Source organism: Ammodytes marinus, assembly GCF_949987685.1.
Source record: "Ammodytes marinus genome assembly, contig: scaffold_114, whole genome shotgun sequence".
In the NCBI taxonomy this organism is placed as follows: Eukaryota; Metazoa; Chordata; class Actinopteri; order Uranoscopiformes; family Ammodytidae; genus Ammodytes; species Ammodytes marinus.
This window is the reverse complement of record NW_027648546.1, coordinates 45001-65000: the sequence shown is the minus strand read 5'-3', so window position 1 is coordinate 65000 and position 20000 is coordinate 45001. Positions and strand designations below refer to the sequence as shown.

The 20000-nt window shown below is 40.9% G+C and overlaps 2 protein-coding genes across 2 annotated transcripts in view; both read right to left on the bottom strand.

The window, feature by feature from the left end:
* Window positions 1–11616, bottom strand: part of LOC307270389 (aspartyl/asparaginyl beta-hydroxylase-like) — a gene marked incomplete at its 5' end in the record, with an annotated part of 36537 nt that extends 24921 nt beyond the window's left edge. Inside the window, 4 exons of the mRNA XM_080054275.1 lie at window positions 3187–3447; window positions 9538–9576; window positions 10117–10167; window positions 11454–11616. Of these exons, the coding sequence (XP_079910401.1) occupies window positions 3187–3447; window positions 9538–9576; window positions 10117–10167; window positions 11454–11616 (514 nt within the window). The remainder of the gene's footprint in view (window positions 1–3186; window positions 3448–9537; window positions 9577–10116; window positions 10168–11453) is intronic.
* Window positions 11617–15261: 3645 nt separating this feature from the next.
* The window catches only part of LOC307270388 (aspartyl/asparaginyl beta-hydroxylase-like), a gene marked incomplete at its 3' end in the record, with an annotated part of 11717 nt that continues 6978 nt past the window's right edge, over window positions 15262–20000 (bottom strand). The window contains exon 4 of the mRNA XM_080054274.1: window positions 15262–15356. Coding sequence (XP_079910400.1) covers window positions 15262–15356 — 95 coding nt within the window. The remainder of the gene's footprint in view (window positions 15357–20000) is intronic.

The window sequence follows — 20000 nt, the reverse complement described above, 5'->3', positions numbered from 1 at the left end:
AGTGTGAGTGTGAGTGAGTGTGTGTGTGTGTGTGTGTTGGGGTAAAAGGGTGTGTGTAGTTACAAGGCAAGCTTGTCCATACATGAGGCCACTTTGATATTTGAACTACACCAAGAAGGAAGACAAAATATATATTTCAATTTGAAAACCAAGATTTATTCATCGAAGGATTTCACATATTTTCATGGAAAAGCAAACTTTTTACTTGAACTGAAGCCAGCTTAGATGAACTGATGATCAAAAACTGCTGCTCTCAAGTCAAAAGATATTGTCTTTACAGTTTTATTAGATAGAGAAAGCGGCTGTTAACAATAAAATGTCCAACAGCTATGGTGTTCAGTGAGAAAAACTGTTCTCCACGAGCCTCTACTGTAGCCTACTAATTCATTGCCAGGAAAAGTCCAAATAAAGACAGAAAGACACTAAACTAAAAAGATTAAGTATTTCTTAAATAATTTTAATTTCATTTTTAATATTTGTTAAGAGATAAGACAACAGGTTTGACTCTCAGATTTAAATTTTTTCCCTTCATCACATAAAATAAAACTCAAACGTCAACGCAACGTGCAAACTGAAGCACATTGCTTCCACACACACACACACACACACACACACACACACACACACACACACACACACACACACACACACACACACACACACACACACACACACACACACACACACACACACACACACACACACACACACACACACACACACACACACACACACACACACACACACACACACACTGTGGGAGGATGTAGATTTTTTAGTTTTCTAAAGACATTTTTTATGCATACATTTTCTATTTTCATATTGTATAAACGGAGCCTATAGTCAAGAATTTCATTGTGCGGTGCGCCCTTAGCTCAGTTGGTAGGGCGTCCCCCCCATGGGCCTCGGCCAGCAGCGGACCCGGGTTCGATTCCAGCCCGCGGTCGTCCTATGCATGTCACTCCCCTCTCTGCCCCATTTAAACTCTGTCTCTACACTATCAATAAAACATAAAAAAAAAAAATTAAAAAAAATGTTGCTGTAATTGTTGTGCATATGACAAATAAACAATCTATCGTGAATCAATCTTGAAACAATGAATTTGGATTTTTTTGTGAATTACTAAACTATTCTTTACAAGTTAAAGGTGCAGTGTGTAATATGACATCATCTAGAAAGTTCTAGAAAGTTCTAGAATGCAACGCTCCCTGGGTAACCCCACCCCTTTAGAATAATAACAGAAGCTACAGTGGCCTTCAAGGACAAGAACAATTCTAAATTTCAAATAATGCACCTGATGACATTCCAACTATGACACTTTCAAGATGGCGGCACTAGGCCTTGGTCCAAGATATGCAGAAATATGGACATATATGAGACCCTTTCTAAGGGGTCTTGATCAAAAAAAGGTACATTGTGTATAATCTATTGGAATTTTTCATAACAGACTTGGGGGCGTCCTGGGGAAATGCACCTGTTGGAAGACCAAGAAGAAGAAGAAGTACTATAGAATAAATAACTAAATACATCTTCACCTCATCACTTGATATTGTGGGAAAGACTTGAGGCAGTGGTGGATGATGCCATCTTCAGTAACTATAGCTTCTTGTCCTTGAAGGCCACCGTAGCTTCTGTAAATTCTCCTCAAAAGGGAAGTGGGTAGCAAGGGAGCGTAGCAATCTAGATAAAATACTCAGATATTTACACACTGCACCTTTAAACTTCTGCTGTGGTGTTGAGCAGTTAGAAAAAAATGTCTCTTTCAAAATCCATCTCCTTTCTCTTTATAAAACGTATTCACTCATTCACAGTTTACACCTCTAGCCCTCCAGCCAATCAGATCTCTAGCACGATTTATTTGACAGTAACATTCTTCCCTGGGTGTTACTATTTCTTCTCATTTTCCTCCGCCACTCTTTTCTCTGCGTACGGCCGACACACTCGCTCGATCACTTTTCCCCTCGGTGGCTTGCGCTTTCGACAGGGTGACATTTTGTTTTCTCATTTCCACCTTCACTGTAGCGGCGGCGGCTCTTTCCTTGGCGATTTTCTGTCGTTCCAAGAGCTCCTTCTCTTTCTCCGCCAGTCTGAGTTGTTCGATTCGGGCAAGTCTCTCTCTCTCTCTCTCCTTTGCCATTCTCTCTCTCTCCCTCTCCCTCTCCCGGGCAATTTTTTCCAGCCGTTCTTTCTCCAATCTCAGTTTCTCCAATTTCTCTTTCTCCTGGCCGATTCGAGACCTTTCTCTCGCGACGCGCTCCCTCTCTAACCTGTCCTTTTCGAGCCTTTCTTGTCGTTCTTTTTCCGCTCTCTCTTTGGCTATGCGCTCCCTTTCTAACCTCTCCTTTTCCAGTCTTACTTTCTCCAATCTCTCCTTTTCCTGGGCGATAATTCGTGCCTTTTCCTTCGCGACACGCTCCCTCTCCAAGCGTTCTTTCTCCTTTGCGATTCTCTCTCTTTCCTTGGCCACTCGCTCTCTTTCTAGCCGTTCTTTTTCAGCCTTTTCTTTGGCGATCCGTTCTTTTTCCGCCCTCTCTTTCTCCCTCTCCATCCTCTCTTTCTCCCTGGCGATTCTCTCTCTCTCTTTAGCAGCAGCGCGTTCCTTCTCAAGTCTTTCCCGCTCTTTCTCGGCTTTCTCCTTGGCCAAGCGCTCCCTTTCTAACCGTTCTTTCTCGGCTTTCTCCTTGGCCAAGCGCTCCCTTTCTAACCGTTCTTTAAGAGCTTTTTCTTTGGCCAATCGTTCCATCTCCACTCTCTCCTTTTCCGCCTTCTCCTTAGCCACCCTCTCTTGCTCAAGTATTTCCTGTTCCTTGGCAACGCGCTCCCTTTCTAGCCTTTCTTTCTCTGCCTTTTCTTTAGCGATTCTCTCCATTTCTTGGCGCTCTTTTTCGGCCTTTTCTTTAGCAATGCGTTCATTCTCCAGTCGTTCTTTTTCTTCCTCTTTCTCCCTCTCCGCCTTCTCTTTCTCCTTCTTCTCCTTTTCCAGTCTCTCCATCTCAAGTCTTTCCCTTTCTTTTTTTGCGATTTGTTCTTTTTCGATTCTCTCCTTTTCCTGTCTTTCTTTTTCCAGTTTCTCTTTCTCTTCCTCCTTCTCTCGCTCTAGTCGTTCTCTCTCTTCCTTGGCGGCCAATCCCTCCTCCATCTCTCGCTTTTCTTTTTCCTCCTTCTCTTCTTGAAGTAGCTTATCACTCTCTACTTTCTCCTTCACTTCTAACACGATTCTCTCCATCTTCTCTCTCTCCTCTCTGAGTTTTTCTTTCGCGGTTTCGAGGGATTCCATCTTGATCGCCCATTCCTTCTCCTTCTCCTCCACTGCTTCTGCGAGGAAAGACTTGATCTCTGCCACGGCGATGCGAGCGATTCTCTTCACCTCCATTTTCTCGTGGATCATCCTCAGTTCCTCCTTCAGAGCGGAGCGGAGGTTGGCGCCACGGACCGGATGCCCTGAGCCTTGGATTTAAAATGGATCTTTTAACCGCAGAAAAAAAATCAATCTTGAGCATTATCTTAACACCACGCCAAATCAACAGCTATGTTAGTAGGCACTGCCACTAGAGAGAGAGGGGGGGATGGAGAGAGAGAGAGAGAGAGGGGATGGAGAGAGAGAGGGGGGATGGAGAGAGAGGGAGAGAGAGAGGCAGAGAGAGAGAGGGGGGAAGAGAGAGAGATGGAGAGAGGGAGAGAGGGAGAGAGAGAGGGAAAGTGAGGGAGAGAGAGAGAGAGATGGAGAGAGAAAGAGATGGAGAGAGGGAGAAAGAGATGGAGAAAGGGAGAGAGGGAAAGTGAGAGAGAGAGAGAGAGAGATGGAGAGAGGGAGAGAGAGAGGCAGAGAGAGAGAGGGGGGAAGAGATGGAGAGAGGGAGAGAGAAAGAGAGAGCTAGAGAGAGAGAGGGGATGGAGAGAGAGAGGGAGAGAGGGAAAGTGAGGGAGAGAGAGAGGGGGGAGAGAGAGGGGGGAAGAGAGAGAGATGGAGAGAGGGAGAGAGAAAGAGAGGGAGAGAGAGGGAGAGAGAAAGAGAGAGCTGGAGAGAGAGAGAGAGGGAGAGAGAGGGAAAGTGAGGGAGAGAGAAAGAGAGGGAGAGAGAGGGAGAGAGAGGGAGAGAGAGGGAGAGAGAGAGGGAAAGTGAGGGAGAGAGAGAGAGAGATGGAGAGAGAAAGAGATGGAGAGAGGGAGAGAGAAAGAGAGAGCTGGAGAGAGAGGGAGGGAGAGATAGAGAGAGAGAGGGAGAGAGAGGGAGAAAGAGAGAGAGAGAACTTCATTGCCAAGTACCCAAGTAAAATCACTCACAAGCATGATGATAACTCAAAACAACCAAGGAACTGTTAGAAATGGACGTCACGGGCTAACCTAACATGCGAATAAATACTCTGTTCCGTTGCACGAACATGCCAAATCAACAGTTTATTAAAGCAACCACCAAACTTAACAAGGGACAAGCTAGGATGGTTGGGTTGGGAGGGTATATCTTTCACGTGCTAGTTTTTCAATAATACAGCTCTACGATGTTTGTATTTTAACACCACGGCAAATCATTGGTTTGTTACTTTGTTAACGTTACAACTATCAAGGAAGTGTTAGAAAACTATATATGCAAGGCCTCGGACAGGGAGTTTTTAATTAAAATTGAGTCTTTAACCACGACATAATCAAGTTAAATCACTCACAAGCACACAGAGTCCACACGCCAAACAAACTGCTTTGTTAGTAGAGTAGTTCCCATTCCAATGCCAGCATCAGATACGTCCTAAAAATGCAGGTATAGATATCTGCGAGCTAGGAGACTATGCACTCGCAGGTATGACCCCAACTCGCAAAAGCAACGGTTTGTTAGTGTGATAACTTTGAAAATAACCAAGGAAGTGTTAAGGCAAAGATGTGACGCCTTGGACAAGATTATTTGAGGTTTGGATAAACTTAAAGGCCTACTTCACCGGTTTGAATATGAAGGTGTATTGAATTCTGAGATCCTATGTAGTATAAATGTGCGAAAAAAATTGAAATCGGTTCATCGTAGCCTGAGAAAAGGCAGAAAGAGTGTTTTTTTTAACCCTATATTTCTCTTTCTCGTGACATCACAGAAAGAGAAATATAGGGTTAAAAAAAACTTACTTTGTAAATATTACTGTGATGTCTTTTACTGTGACATCACAGTAATATTTACAAAGTACGTGGCTTACAAAAGCCACTCACAAACGTGAATTCAACACGCCAAAAAGCAACGCAAAACAAACCAAGGAACGGTTAGAAATGGACGCCACTGGCCAACTTTAAATGCAAATATTTCTATAATCTGTTCTGCTGCAGTGCATAGAGATATATATCGTCATATCACCAACAACCAATACAAGTTCCTAAAAATGTATTAATTGTGGTTTGCAAGACTTCGCAACAAGGATTTAGTCGATCAACGGTAAGAACAGCATATCTATTTTGAGGTAATAAACACATCATTGGCATAACTTGTGTTAAAGGCCTATTTCACCGGTGGGAATATGAAGGTGTATTGAATTCTCAGATCTTACGTAGTATAAATGTGCAAAAAAAAAATTCTTCCTGCCTTTTCTCAGGCTAGTATGAACCAATTTCATTTTTTTTTTTTTGCACATTTATACTACATAGGACTTGAGGTCCGCTTCAACACTTGGCTCTTTTAAATCAGGTCTGAAGACCGTTCTGTTTCCGTTTTAACCTGAAATTTTAATTTCTCATTTTGAATTAATTTTTATTTTAATTTTTAATTTTTTTGGAATGTGTGCTCTATGCTTGATGTATTTTGTTCTTACTTGTTGTATTTTGTTATTGCATATGTAAAGCACCTTGAATGGCCTTGTGTCCGAAATGTGCTCTAAAAATAAACTTGCCTTGCCTAGGATCTCAGAATTCAATACACCTTCATATTCCCACCGGTGAAATAGGCCTTTAAACTAAAGCCATGCCATAAAAACAGACCAAAACTGATTGAGGCATTCCACACATGCAGAAGGATTCGATACCTCTGGTTGTGTTCCGTGGAGCAGCGGTCTCGACTATCAAAGAGCACAAAAGATGATCAACTCAGATTCCTACTCACTGTTTAACAAATAGCGATCTGCAATTTCTAACGTCTAATCTTGATGTATGTCATGCCCCTGTAAAGCACTTTGAATGGCCTTGTGTCTGAACTGTGCTATAGAAATAAACTTGCCTTGCCTTGCTCTCTCTTAATAAAAAAGCTTGAGCTAGATATCAAATATGAAAGCTACTGTTAACAGGTACAGGGTTTAAGGTACAGGTACAGTTTGGGGTTAAGTGTCTTGCTCAAGGACACAATGGTAGAGAGATGGTGGGCAAATAGGAATGATCGGATGCCCTCTTTCATCTCTAGGCCAAACTAACTTGCACACTGGTATGACATCTTCGGTGCCCACCATCTCTACAAAAACCATCGTGTCCTTTTCAATAACGTTGTGTGTGAGGAACCTTGTGTGTGTTAACGTAAAGACCTACTTCACCGGTTTAAATATGAAGGTGTATTGAATTCTGAGATCCTATGTAGTATAAATGTGCTACTTTACTTTGTAAATATTACTGTGATGTCTTTTACTGTGACATCACAGTAATATTTACAAAGTACGTTTTTTTTTAACCCTATATTTCTCTTTCTGTGATGTCACGAGAAAGAGAAATATAGGGTTAAAAAAAACTCTTTCTGCCTTTTCTCAGGCTAGGATGAACCGATTTAAAATTTTTTCGCACATTTATAATACATAGGATCTCAGAATTCAATACAACTTCATATTCAAACCAGTGAAGTAGGTCTTTAAAAAATAAAGAACTTAAAAAATATATATAATTATTATTTTTTTTAAACGTCTCACACACAAACCGCAGACTTTTACCTTTTGGGAGTTGTATCTCTTCATCAATGGCCTGTAGTGTTTTCTCTTCTAAAACATGAAACACACATCAGATTGTTTGATGCTGAAGGTACTGACTGACATGCCAACATGCAAAAGGTCTAAATCATCACACCAGGCAAAGCAGACTTCTTCTTCTTCTTCTTAACCTTTATTTCTACAGGTATATCCCATTGAGTCCGAAGACTCTTTTGCAAGGGAGACCTGTTCCCATTTACACGTTACCATTCACACACTCATTCATACACCGATAGCAGGCTAACTATCGACATTCACACGAGGTAAGGTGGGTGAAGTGTCTTGCCCAAGGACACAACAACTATGACACAAGTGGCAGGGCGGGGATCGAACCTCCAACCCTTTGATCATCGGCCGACCCGCTCTGCCACCTGAGCCACAGTCGCCCTACTGAAGCTGCCACGACAAAATACACACCACACCGAGACCATCTCGCCCTATGATTGTCAAGCGTCCTTGGGTTTCTTGAAAGGCGCTATAGAATACTAAGATGATATTATTATTATTAAAGGAATACTTCACCCATATGGAACTGGCGTTCTATCATTATAAAATCGCTATTATAATATAATGAATGAGGTTTTTCTTCCCTCAGTCTTCCCTTGGCCCAGCTGTCCTGTTAATCCTAACCCTACATTTTACCATGTGTGATGTCACGCATGGGAAAATGTAGGGTTAGACAGACAGTGAGACCATAGAAACACTCTTTCTGCCCTTTCTCAGGCTAGGATGAACCGATTTCTAAAATGTTTGCACATTTATACTACACAGGATCTCAGAGTTCAATACACCTTCATATTTCCACCGGTGAAGTAGGGCTTTCAAGGAATTTGGAACATCGCGATCTTTCTAGTAATCTTATTTTATTGATAGGGAGTAAAAAATTCATGACAAGTTAATTATTGTGAGGGAAGTTCTGTTAAGGTTGGAGGTCAACTCAGGTGGAAGAATATTTCAGGAGACTTAGATGAATTATGAAGCGATATTTATTACAGACTTGGTCAAGGAGAACCGGACTGCAACTCTCGTGACTTGTACTTATGTGTGTAACGTCACATGGCAATAGCAAGGAATACTGTGGCATAGCAAAGTTTTTTAAAAATGATTTACGAATAAAATAACCAAATTAAAAATAGTCTTTTACTCCCCAAGTGTGAAAAAGAAAGAATCAAGTCTCCAAAGTAGTAACTATTGCAGGGAAGGTGATTGGCTCGCAACAAACACAACTTTAAACACTATTTGCATGGAATTTACTGGAATAATCACAGACCCCACACACACACACACACACACACACACACACACACACACACACACACACACACACACACACACACACACACACACACACACACACACACACACACACACACACACACACACACACACACACACACACACACACACACACACACACACACACACACACACACACACACACACACACACACACACACACACACACGGGAAATTTACCTGAGCAACAACACACAAGACGGATGCAAATAAAAGCAGGAGGGGGACAACCAGTTTGGAAAGCCGAGCTAGTTGTTTTTGTTTGTGTTGTTTTATTTTGTTTTCCCGCTGTTGTCATCTAGACGGGAGGCCAACAATCTCACTCCAACGCACATTTTTTAAAATGTTTTATACTTTATTGTAAGATCGTATATTAACCTGAGATATTTTTGTTTTACATTTTCAACATCCTACTAATTTTTTTTGTTGCAAATTCAAAATAAATAAATAAATATAATAATAATAAAAAAAAAAAATAAAAAAAAATAAAAAAATAAAAATAAAAATAAAAATAAAAATAAAAATAAAAATAAAAATAAAAATAATAATAATAAAAATAAAAATACGCACTTTTCTGATTGACAAATAGCATAAAGAAGAGTAGACTATCTGGATTGAACAGGCATGTTCCATTCGACTGAGAATATTCAGATATTAATAATATATATTAATAATAATATTGTCTTCTACAAGGTTTTTAAGAACAACACAGATGCGTCAGGATAACTATTAGTGGAGTATTGATAAAGGAATGCACACACACACACACACACACACACACACACACACACACACACACACAACCCCCCCCGTTCGATTGAGAAAATTCAGAGATCTTAACGTCACACATGCCTTTAGATTCAGAACTTAAAGGTTAATGTGCCAAACCGCACCACTCGGTTATATGGGATTAAAACACAGCCGTGCAGGAAATTTAAAGGTGTAGTCAGTGATTCTGGAGAACGCTTGTGGTCAAATTTTTAAAACACAGCCTAGGCTCTGTAAACTGGTATGTAAAAACACATTTTACAGAGCCTAGGCTGTGTATTAACACCTGATTTTTTTTCAGCACACAAAAACACACAGACTCAGTCACTCATTAACTCAGTCACTCACTCACACACACACACACACACACACACACACACACACACACACACACACACACACACACACACACACACACACACACACACACACACACACACACACACACACACACACACACACACAGACACACAGATCATGAGGAGACATTCACTGATTTTGACCAAAAAGTGATTGTCAAGAATCACTGATTGCACCTTTAAAATCACTAAACACACAGTACCTTTGCTTTTACCCTTCTTCTTTGACTCTCTCTTGTCTTCTACAAGGTTTAAAGAACAACACAGATGGGTCAGGATAACTATTAGCGGAGTATTGGTAAATGAATGCTCACACACACACACACACACACACACACACACACACACACACACACACACACACACACACACACACACACACACACACACACACACACACACACACACACACACACACACACACACACACACACACACACACACACACACACACACACACACACACACACACACACACACACACACACACACACACACACACACACACACACACTCACTCACTCACACAGTAATATACACACACACACACTCACTCACAGAGTAATATACACACAGACACACACACACTCACTCAGTAATACACACTAATATACACACTCACTCACACACTCACTCACTCACTCACTCACTCACTCACTCACTCACTCACACACACTAATATACACACTCACTCACTAATACACACAGATACACTCACTCACTCATTCACTCACTCACTAACTAACACACACACACACACACACACACACTAGCACTAGTACCTTTTTTCATCCCGTCTCTGGTAAGAGTAGAACCTTTTAACTTCTTCTCGTCTGCACAAACAGATCATTAACAATATAGAGTGAGTCACAGCAGAATATAATGATCAGTTAAGTGATTACATACAACATTTGGGGCGCTCCGGTGGCGTAGTGGATAGAGCGTGTACCATATTGGCTCCGGCCTTCGTTGCAGTGGTCGCGGGTTCAAATCCGACCCGTGGACATTTACTGCAGGTCATCCCCCCCCCCTCTCTCTGTCTGTCCCCCCAATTGAACTCTGTACTGTCTAATAAAGCTTGAAAATGCCCAAAAATAATCTTAAAATAAATAAATACAACATTTCAGTTTGAACACTGATTTGAGAGCGCAGTATTTATTGAGTTTGAGAAAAGCAATTTCAATTATCAAACTATTTTTTTTTTTTCTTCAAATTACAGTTTATATTTTGTGTGATTTTTTCTAGTAGGGCATTAAGACAAAGGTTGCGTTCCGAATCGCATACTTTCTACTATATAGTATGTAGAAAAAAGATTTAGGATGTCCCGATTCTTGTGGCCAGATTTAGGATGGTTAGAAGTACCCGGATGTCCTACTTCATGCGGCCAAGATTGTTAGTGTTGAAAACTGCATCCTATTTGGGCGATTCTGACCCACAATCCAGTGCGCACGTGAAGTGACGTAACATCGACGAAGCCTCCGTATGAAAACAAACGGGGATGCGATGGATATAAAAGCAAGAGGCAAGATCAAGGCACAATGTTATGATGAAATAAGAGAGTAAAAGTATGTCCCAATAGTATGCCTACTGCATCCTAACTAGATTCTTTTTATCGTCGGATGTAGTATGTAGAATAGAAAAAAGAAAGAGTATGAGATTCGGAACGCAACCAGAGTTTTTTCTTTGGAAAATAAGACAAAAAAAGTTAAAAGCACATCCACAATAGTGAAAACATTTGTAAAATACAGAAATTTCAAAACAGTGAAAAAAAAAACACATTCTGTTTCAAACTTCGGCCAACTGTTTCAATACTTTCGGTTTTTGTTTCAGCAAAGATTTTCTTCATTTCGGCGTAAATCGATTCTTTGAAAAGCAAAAAAGCACATTTGGTCTAGTTATTTTATGCAATGGTAAAAAGAATACAGTCAAGGAGGAAAAAAACATACTTTCGGAAATGTTCAATTTTCGGCAAAGTGTTTCAATATTTTCCTTATAGTATTATTTTTATATTATTCTAAATAGTCTCATTAGTTTATTGGTATTGGAATTTTTGGAATTGTTTATGGAGAATCCTGGATCCAGTCTTCCCAGTTTTGTCTTTTCTGTGTAGAATCCAAACTGTCCTCCATTAAGGTCTGCATCACATCCTGGTGTGGGCTACATCTCAGCCTGGTCCCTGATTGGTCGGTTAGTCGGACCATGGAGCCTTGCGATTGGCTGCTGCTACTTCCTGGTATCCTCCTATTGGTTCTAGGAGGTTCTTGTTCAGGGTTCCCACACATTCTAACCAATAAAATTCCAAAACTTTACCATGACTTTTATCCAATTTTCATGACTTTATTTAAACCTGCAGTGTGTAGAATTTTGGGTTTTATTTCCTAGCAGATTTTGTAGAAAGTAATTATAATATCCATAAGTACATTTAATTTAGTGCATAATAGCTGAAAAAAATGTTTTGAATAATTTTTTTCCCCCTTAGAAAGGGTCTCATATATGTCCATATTTCTCCATATTTTGGACCAAGGCCTAGTGCCGCCATCTTGAAAGTGTCATAGTTGGAATGTCATCAGGTGCATTGTTTAAAATGTAGAATTGTTCTTGTCCTTGAAGGCCACTGTAGCTTCTGTTATTATTCGAAAGGGTTGGGGTTACCCAGGGAGTGTTGCATTCTAGAACTTTGTAGAACTTTCTTGATGATGTCATATTACACACTGCACCTTTAAGTGGCTTAAACCACTAAACCATTTTCGCAATCATATGGCTCAATAATGCCAATATGTCATTTGTTTGTTGTATTTGTAGTTAGACATGTTTGTTTTGGGATTTTTTTGAACATGTTTTAGACATTAGCGAAAAACCCTGCTTGCTATTGGCTGTTTGTTCAACTTCCTGGTCTCTTCCTATTGGTTCTAGAGGTCCAGTTTGACCAATGGGACTTGGCCTTCGTCGGAGGAGGAGGAGGTCGAACCAGCTTCCAAATCCTTCTCTCTCTCTTCTTTCTGCTCTCTCTCTTCTCTCTCTTTCTTCTCTTTCTCACCACTTTCTGCCGGCGATGAAACTACGTCGTATAAGAACGTGAAGAAGCCGTACATCCAATCAGAACCTTCGTCTGCTAAAATATTAAGAACTTCCTCGAGCGATTCTGGATTCGCATTAACGTCGGCACCGTCTGCGTCTTTGGACAGGCCTGACGAGAGAGAGAGAGAGAAGAGAGAGAGAGGGAGGAAGGGATGGAGAGGGAGGGAGAGGAAGGGAGGGAGGGAGAGGGAGAGAGAGGGAGAGAGGGAGAAAGGGAGAAAGGGAGAGAGGGAGGGAGAGGGATGGAGGGAGGGAGAGAGAGGGAGGGGGAGAGAGAGGGAGGGAGAGGGAGAGGGAGAGAGAGAGATTGGGAGGGAGAGAGGGAGAGGGAGAGAGGGAGGGAGAGAGGGAAGGGAGGGAGAGGTAGAGAGGGAGAGAGGGAGAGGGAGGGAGAGGGAGGGTGGGGGAGTGGGAGAGGGGGAGGGAGGGAGGGAGAGGGAGGGAGAGAGAGAGGGAGAGGAAGAGAGAAAGGGCGGGAAAAAAGCAAAAACCAAGATGCAAGCAAAGGAGGAAATGGTAGAAAAATAAAGGAAAGGAAGGCTGGAAGGAGGTGAAAAGGAGAATGAGATGGCAAGATTTTTTTTTATATATTTGTGATGCCATTTTGTGTGATGACATGACATGAGATGATAAAATATTTATAAAAAAATTATTAAATTTTTTTCAATTTGTGATGCAATACATACAATGAGAAGGCAAGATTTAAAAAAAAATTATAATTTAAATATTTTTTTTTGTGATGATTTTTTTTGTGATGGTATGAATCAGATGATAAGAATATTTATAAAAAAAAGGGGATTTTTTATTTATTTTGTTGATAGATGCAATACATAACAAGAGATGGTTAGAATATATTAAAAAAAAATTATTGAATTTTTTTTAAATATTTTTTTTTTTATTACGTGATGCGTTACATGCCATGAGTTGGATGATGGATAGAATGAATATATATTAAGGAAAAAGAGGAAAGGCAGGAAGGAGGGAAGGTGGTACAAATAAAATGGTTCGTAACAAAAACAGGACAAAATAAAACAAAGGATGATGAGGCGGGAGAGAGAGAAAGATAGTGAGTTAAAGAAGTCGAACATGAAACAGACAATAAATAATAAACGTTAACTTTCTGTCTCCGTCTCGCCAGGCAGTCGCTCACTTTCTCTCTGCATTGTTATCGATTTAACATTACAGAATAACATAAAATACAAATGGTTTTTAGGGTCTAGTTAGCCCCAAAAAAAAAGGAGTTGACATTTTGATTTCAAGCCACCGTTAAAGGAATACTTCACCCATACGGAACCAGCGTTCTATCATTATAACATCACTATTATAATATAATGAATGAGGTTTTTCTTCCCTCAGTCTTCCCTTGGCCCAGCTGTCCTGTTAATCCTAACCCTTACTGTGATGTCACAAGAAGGAAACTGTAGGGTTAGACAGTGAGACCATAAAACACTCTTTCTGCCTTTTCTCAGGCTAGGATGATCCGATTTCAATTTATTTTGCACATTTATACTAAATAGGATCTCCGAGTTCAATACACCTTCATGTTCCAACCGGTGAAGTAGGCCTTTAAGCAACATTTAATCCCTAGTCCCTGAAATCTCGACAGAGTAGGTACCAAAACAGTAGGTACCTGGTACTTTTTTAATAGTGGAAAACCAAAGGCAAGTAGAATAGAGTATGGCTAGTACCAATGAGTGGAAAAGCGCCCATTGAGCACCATTTTTGAAATACCTTTGTAGATGTTTTTGCACAGACCGAAAAAAGTATCCATCATTCATCATCCAAAATTAAACTGAAAGTTAAGCATTATTACCAAGCCCCAACCTCAGCGATTTTTACCAGCATCCAATAAGGAAGTGACCACAACTGTAGTAACCAGGAAGTGCCACTGGGGGGGTGGTACCAAGACCGAGCAGTTTTTCTTTGACTCACTTGTTAGACTCACAGCTCTCCGCCCGTTGTCCCTCACTTTGCCTCGGAGGTATACGTCAGCTATCTCCCTCCCCCCTCACAAAATGGCGACGCGCACAAACCAGGATTATTGGATGCCGTGTGAATAACTGAGGTCAGCCCGGATGCTACATCCATATTATTCACTATCTATGATTATTACAAGGCGCCAGTGTTGTTGGATTTAGACTCTGGTTGGTATTATAAACGTAGGCACTGTGACACACACACTGTAAACCACATCAGTCAGTCAGTCAGTCAGTCAGTCAGTGCGTTTACATGCAGACTCATAATCGGATAACTAAACGAATAAGACCTCAACAGGACTTTTAAACTGCATGTAAACACCTTTATCCGATCTACTTCGGACACAAATCGGCACAATAACGGACAAGAGAAGTCGGATAAGAACACCTAGATAATTCGTTCATTGTCGGCTTTCTCTCTGCATGTATACAGGGATCGGATATCGCATATCGGACTTCTCGTTCTGTGCTTGTGTGCCTGCGCGTGATAGGCTACACCATGGGTTATTGACGGAAGGGAACACGACGTGGCTCTAAAACCACTTGTTGAAAGCATGGTTGAAAGGGCTACAGCGCCACCTAGCATAGTGGAGACAGCCATGCATCGGACATTTATCCGATTTCTGAAAGGCCATGTATACTCAGACAAGTGACACGGTCCGTTCGAGTGTCTTGTTCGATATATGTGATAATCCAATCTAGTTGTGCCACGGAAACGCACTGAGTGAGTCAGTCAGTCAGTCAGTCAGTCAGTCAGTCAGTCAGTCAGTCAGTCAGTCAGTCAGTCAGTCAGTCAGTCAGTCAGTCAGTCAGTCAGCCAGCGAGTCAGTCAGTCAGTCAGTCAAGCATCATGAAACACAGATTAAACTATTATTAAAGAATTAAAGAGTTGAACTTGCCGAGCAGAACTTTGGCATCTTCCACGTCAAAGTCTCCGTCTCCGTCCGTGTCGTAGGCCGTCAGTCTTCCTGCAGGAGCAAGAATAGAAATCGATAACTTTACTGTTATTATTTATTTAACCTTTATTTACACTGGAAAGATCAATTGAGGGGTGTGTGTGTGTGTGTGTGAGTGTGTGTGTGTGTGTGTGTGTGTGTGAGCCTCATTTGGAATGATGTCGCGTCAAACAAATGCAAAGTGATGAGGAAGAGGAGCAGAGAAAGGGTGAGGGAAGTATCTAAAGTCCATTACAAGTTGTTGGATATGATGTGAATACAACTGAATTAAATCCATGCACTTTTAAAGAACATCTGCTCTTGGTTTCGTTTTTTTTTTTTTTTTTTTTTTTTTTACCTTTATTTCTACAGGTGAATCCCATTGAGACCGAAGACTCTTTTTCAAGGGAGACCTGTTTTCCTTTCCCACGTTACCATTCACACACACATTCATACACCGATAGCAGGCTAACTATCGACATTCACACGAGGCAAGGTGGGTGAAGTGTCTTGCCCAAGGACACAACAACTATGACACAGGTGGCAGGGCGGGGATCGAACCTCCAACCCTTTGATCATCAGCCGACCCGCTCTACCAACTGAGCCATAGTCGTTGATTCCCTCTTAACATTTTACGACTTCAGTGATGTTACATTTTAAACTTTTAAATTGATCAATTCACCATTTCCTCTTAAGATTGTGAAATGTTAAAAGTAAAATACTGAAAATGTACAACAAGGGGGCGCCCTTAGCTCAGTTGGTAAGGCGTCCCCCCCCCCATGGGCCTCGGCCAGCAGCGGACCCGGGTTCGATTCCAGCCCGCGGTCGTTCTCTGCATGTCACTCCCCTCTCTGCCCCATTTCAACTCTGTCTCTACACTATCAATAAAGCATAAAAAATGCCCAAAAAAACAAATTACAATAAAATTAACTTGCTTTTTTATGCAGTAAAATAGCCTTGAAACAGACCTCTACTACTTGTAAAGGGGAGTGACATGCAGAGAGCGACCGCGGGCTGGAATTGCACCCGGGTCTGCTGCTGGCCGAGGCCCATGGGGGGGGGGGGGGATGCCCTACCAACTGAGCTAAAGGCTACCCCCAAACTTGCTGCTTTTTTTAATGCAGTAAAATAGCTTTGAAACAGACCTCTACTACTTGTAAAAGCCAAATAATAAGAGTGTATGATCTAAGTGTAGCGGCACAGGCCACGGTGTGAGAGTGTTGAAGTGTTTCATTTCAAACACATTGAATTCGTAGGAAGAGGAAGGATGTGGTGAAGAAGTGTTATGATATCAGTCACACTGTCTAGTCGTCTGTCTTCTCTTTATGACTCACACAGACAGACAGACAGACAGACAGACAGACAGACAGACATACAGACAGACAGACAGACATACAGACACACACACAGAAAGACAGACGCGCACACACACACACAGAAAGACAGACGCACACACACACACACACACACACACACACACACAGAAAGACAGACGCACACACACACACACACACACACACACACACACACACACACACACACGATCGTATTCTCAGAATCTGAATCCGTTCCAGCCTATAATGTGTCCAGGTTTTGCAGCTGCTAGTTTTTTTTTTTTTTTTTTTTTTTTTTTTTTTATTCGGACAAGGTTTCAGTTTGCTTCCAGTTCCTATCTCTTTCATCTGTCTGTTATTGTCTGTAGTCAGATGCAAACAACTGCTACATTGGAGGCACACAGCTCCGTAAAAAAATTAAGAGACCAGTCTGGATTTTTCTTCAATCTTCATGTTTACATTACTTATTGAAAATGCTCTTTAATGACAAAAAAATGTATTGGAATTTGGTAGAAATGTTGTCAGTAGTTTATATTATAAAACCAAAATGTTCATTCTACTCAAACATATGTCTCTAAAGAGTAAAACGAGAGACACAGAACATTTGGAGTGGTCTCTTCATTTTTTCCAGAGCTGTATTTCCATCCGAAGCAGCTATAAAAAAAACTGTGTGGCAGTACTAAAAAAGGTGAAAAATGACAGTGAAAAAGATATAAAACCTACGATCTAAAAGCCCAGTGTTGTTGAAGGTACTTTTCACTGTGGTTTCTGGTTACACACACCAGAGCGAAGGCAAAGCTCGGAGCTAAAAATATCACCGGTGTGAAACAGATGCTGCTGCCAAAGGTCGGCCGCGCTCCATTTAGTGAACAGACAGGAAGATTAGTTATCTGACGCTTTTCCAGTTTTTCTTCACTTATCTTACATCCGTATTGTTTCCTTACCAGTAGAAAATTATCCTCAACTCACCCTGCGTTCCAATCCCCATACTTCCCTACTATTTAGTATGCCAGAAAAAAAGATTTAGGATGTCCCAAAAAACATGCACGTCAATTGCAGTATGCTGAAAAATACCTAGATGCATCGCTTACTCCAATAGCATTTTGGAGTATTCATCTTTATTTCTCAACATAATGAAAAAAAAAAAATCTTCCTTATCTGATTTTTTTTCTCTCCTGTCTGTGGCCCTAAAACTCTTCTGTACTTTAGTATGTAGTGTAGTAAAAAGAAAGAGTATGTGATTTGGAACGCAGGGCTACATTTACTCACTCACTATATATCTATTTTATAACTCACTACCTATGACCTTTACTTCATCTTAAAGCCATAGTGTGTAACTTTTTAGGAGCTCAGAAAAATTCCAATAAGAGCTTGTTTCTGATGGTTCTTCACTAACTTAAATCTTGGTTGTTTCAGACCCTATGGTGGAAAACGATCCTCAACTTAAATTACTCACTCTATATATTTTCCAAAACATCTTAAAATTGACATTTAGACATCTTAAAGCTATCGTGCGTAACTTTTTCATATAAATGAGTGTGTGTTACATTCAAGCCATCGCCCAAACGAGTTGACACAAAGTTGATTAAGCCTTTTATCAGCTCCACAAAACTCTCTCTGTATTTCTCAGTATGGAAGCGTTTACAAACTGGTGTTCGGTGTACAAAATTAGTATGAGTAGGACGGTAGTAGGGCTTTCAGTATGAGTAGGACGTCAGTAGGGCTTTTAGTATGAGTAGGACGTCAGTAGGGCTTTTAGTATGAGTAGGACGTTAGTAGGGCTTTTAGTATGAGTAGGCCATTAGTAGGGCTTTTAGTATGAGTAGGACGTCAGTAGGGCTTTTAGTATGAGTAGGACGTCAGTAGGGCTTTTAGTATGAGTAGGACATTAGTAGGGCTTTTAGTATGAGTAGGACGTCAGTAGGGCTTTCAGTATGAGTAGGACCTTAGTAGGGCTTTTAGGATGGGTAGGACGTTAGTAGGGCTCTTAGTATGAGTAGGACGTTAGTAGGGCTTTTAGTATGAGTAGGACCTTAGTAGGGCTTTTAGTATGAGTAGGACGTTAGTACGGCTTTTAGTATAAGTAGGACATAGTAGGGCTTTTAGTATGAGTAGGACGTTAGTAGGGCTTTTAGTATGAGTAGGCCGTCAGAATGGCTTTTAGAACACAGCCTGTGTGTGTGTTTAAATGTTAAAAATCTAGATTCCGTACCTTGTAAAACTTCAGAAAAGTTCATGCGAAACTCCTTAGCTCTCGCTGCATGCGGAGAGGAAAGAGGAAAGAGGAAAGAGAAGCAGACAGAGATCAAAGCATTTCAGGGTTAATATCATAATATATAACTCCCATTACAATACAACGAGGATTTTTTTTATTTCTACAGGTGAATCCCATTGAGACCGAAGACTCTTCTGCAAGGGAGATCTGTTTTCCTTTCCCACGTTACCATTCACACACATTCGTACACCGATAGCAGGCTAACTATCGACATTCACACAAGGCAAGGTGGGTTAAGTGTCTACTCTACAACTATGACACAGGTAGCAGGGCGGGGATCGAACCTCCAACCCTTTGATCATCGGCCAACCCGCTCTACAACCTGAGCCACAGTCGCCCCATTTAAAGGTCTAGTCAGTGATTCTGGAGAACGCTTTGTCAAAATCAGTGAATATCTCCTTATGATCCGCTACCTGTCCGTAGCACTGTGTGTGTTTGCGCTTAAAAGAAAATCTAGGCTCTTTAAACGGGCATGTTGCTAGCTACAGTGTACACACCCTTTGCCAGTTTACAGAGCCTAGGCTGTGGATTAACACCAGCATTCTTTTCAGCTACAGATCTGATCCGAGATATTCACCAATTTTGACAAAAAAGTGATTTTGACAACAGTGACGCGTTCTCCAGAATCACTGACTGCACCTTTAATTAGTTGGTTAGGATAGGATAGGATTTACTTTATTGATCCCCAATGGGGAAACTGGTTTGCCACCATAGTCTGTACAACATGCAAAACAGGAATACTATACAGTAACAACATAAAACAAGCATAGTCACAGGGGGAGTGTGGTCCACTACCATAGTACAAATAGAAGGTTAAAAAAGGGAATAAATAACAATATAACAATACTATGATGTGCAAATGAGCAATGTGCAGTAATACAATCAAATCAAATCAGCAGTCATGATTACAAAGCCTAGCTGCTGCACGAACAAAAGCAAGACAGAATATATTGGAGAAAGACAAGACTGCATGATGGGAATTCCCGCCATTTTTTTTTTTTTTTTTTTTATAGATTAAAAGACAAGTGCGACAAAATTGTACGAGACAAAAAATAAATAACAATTTTT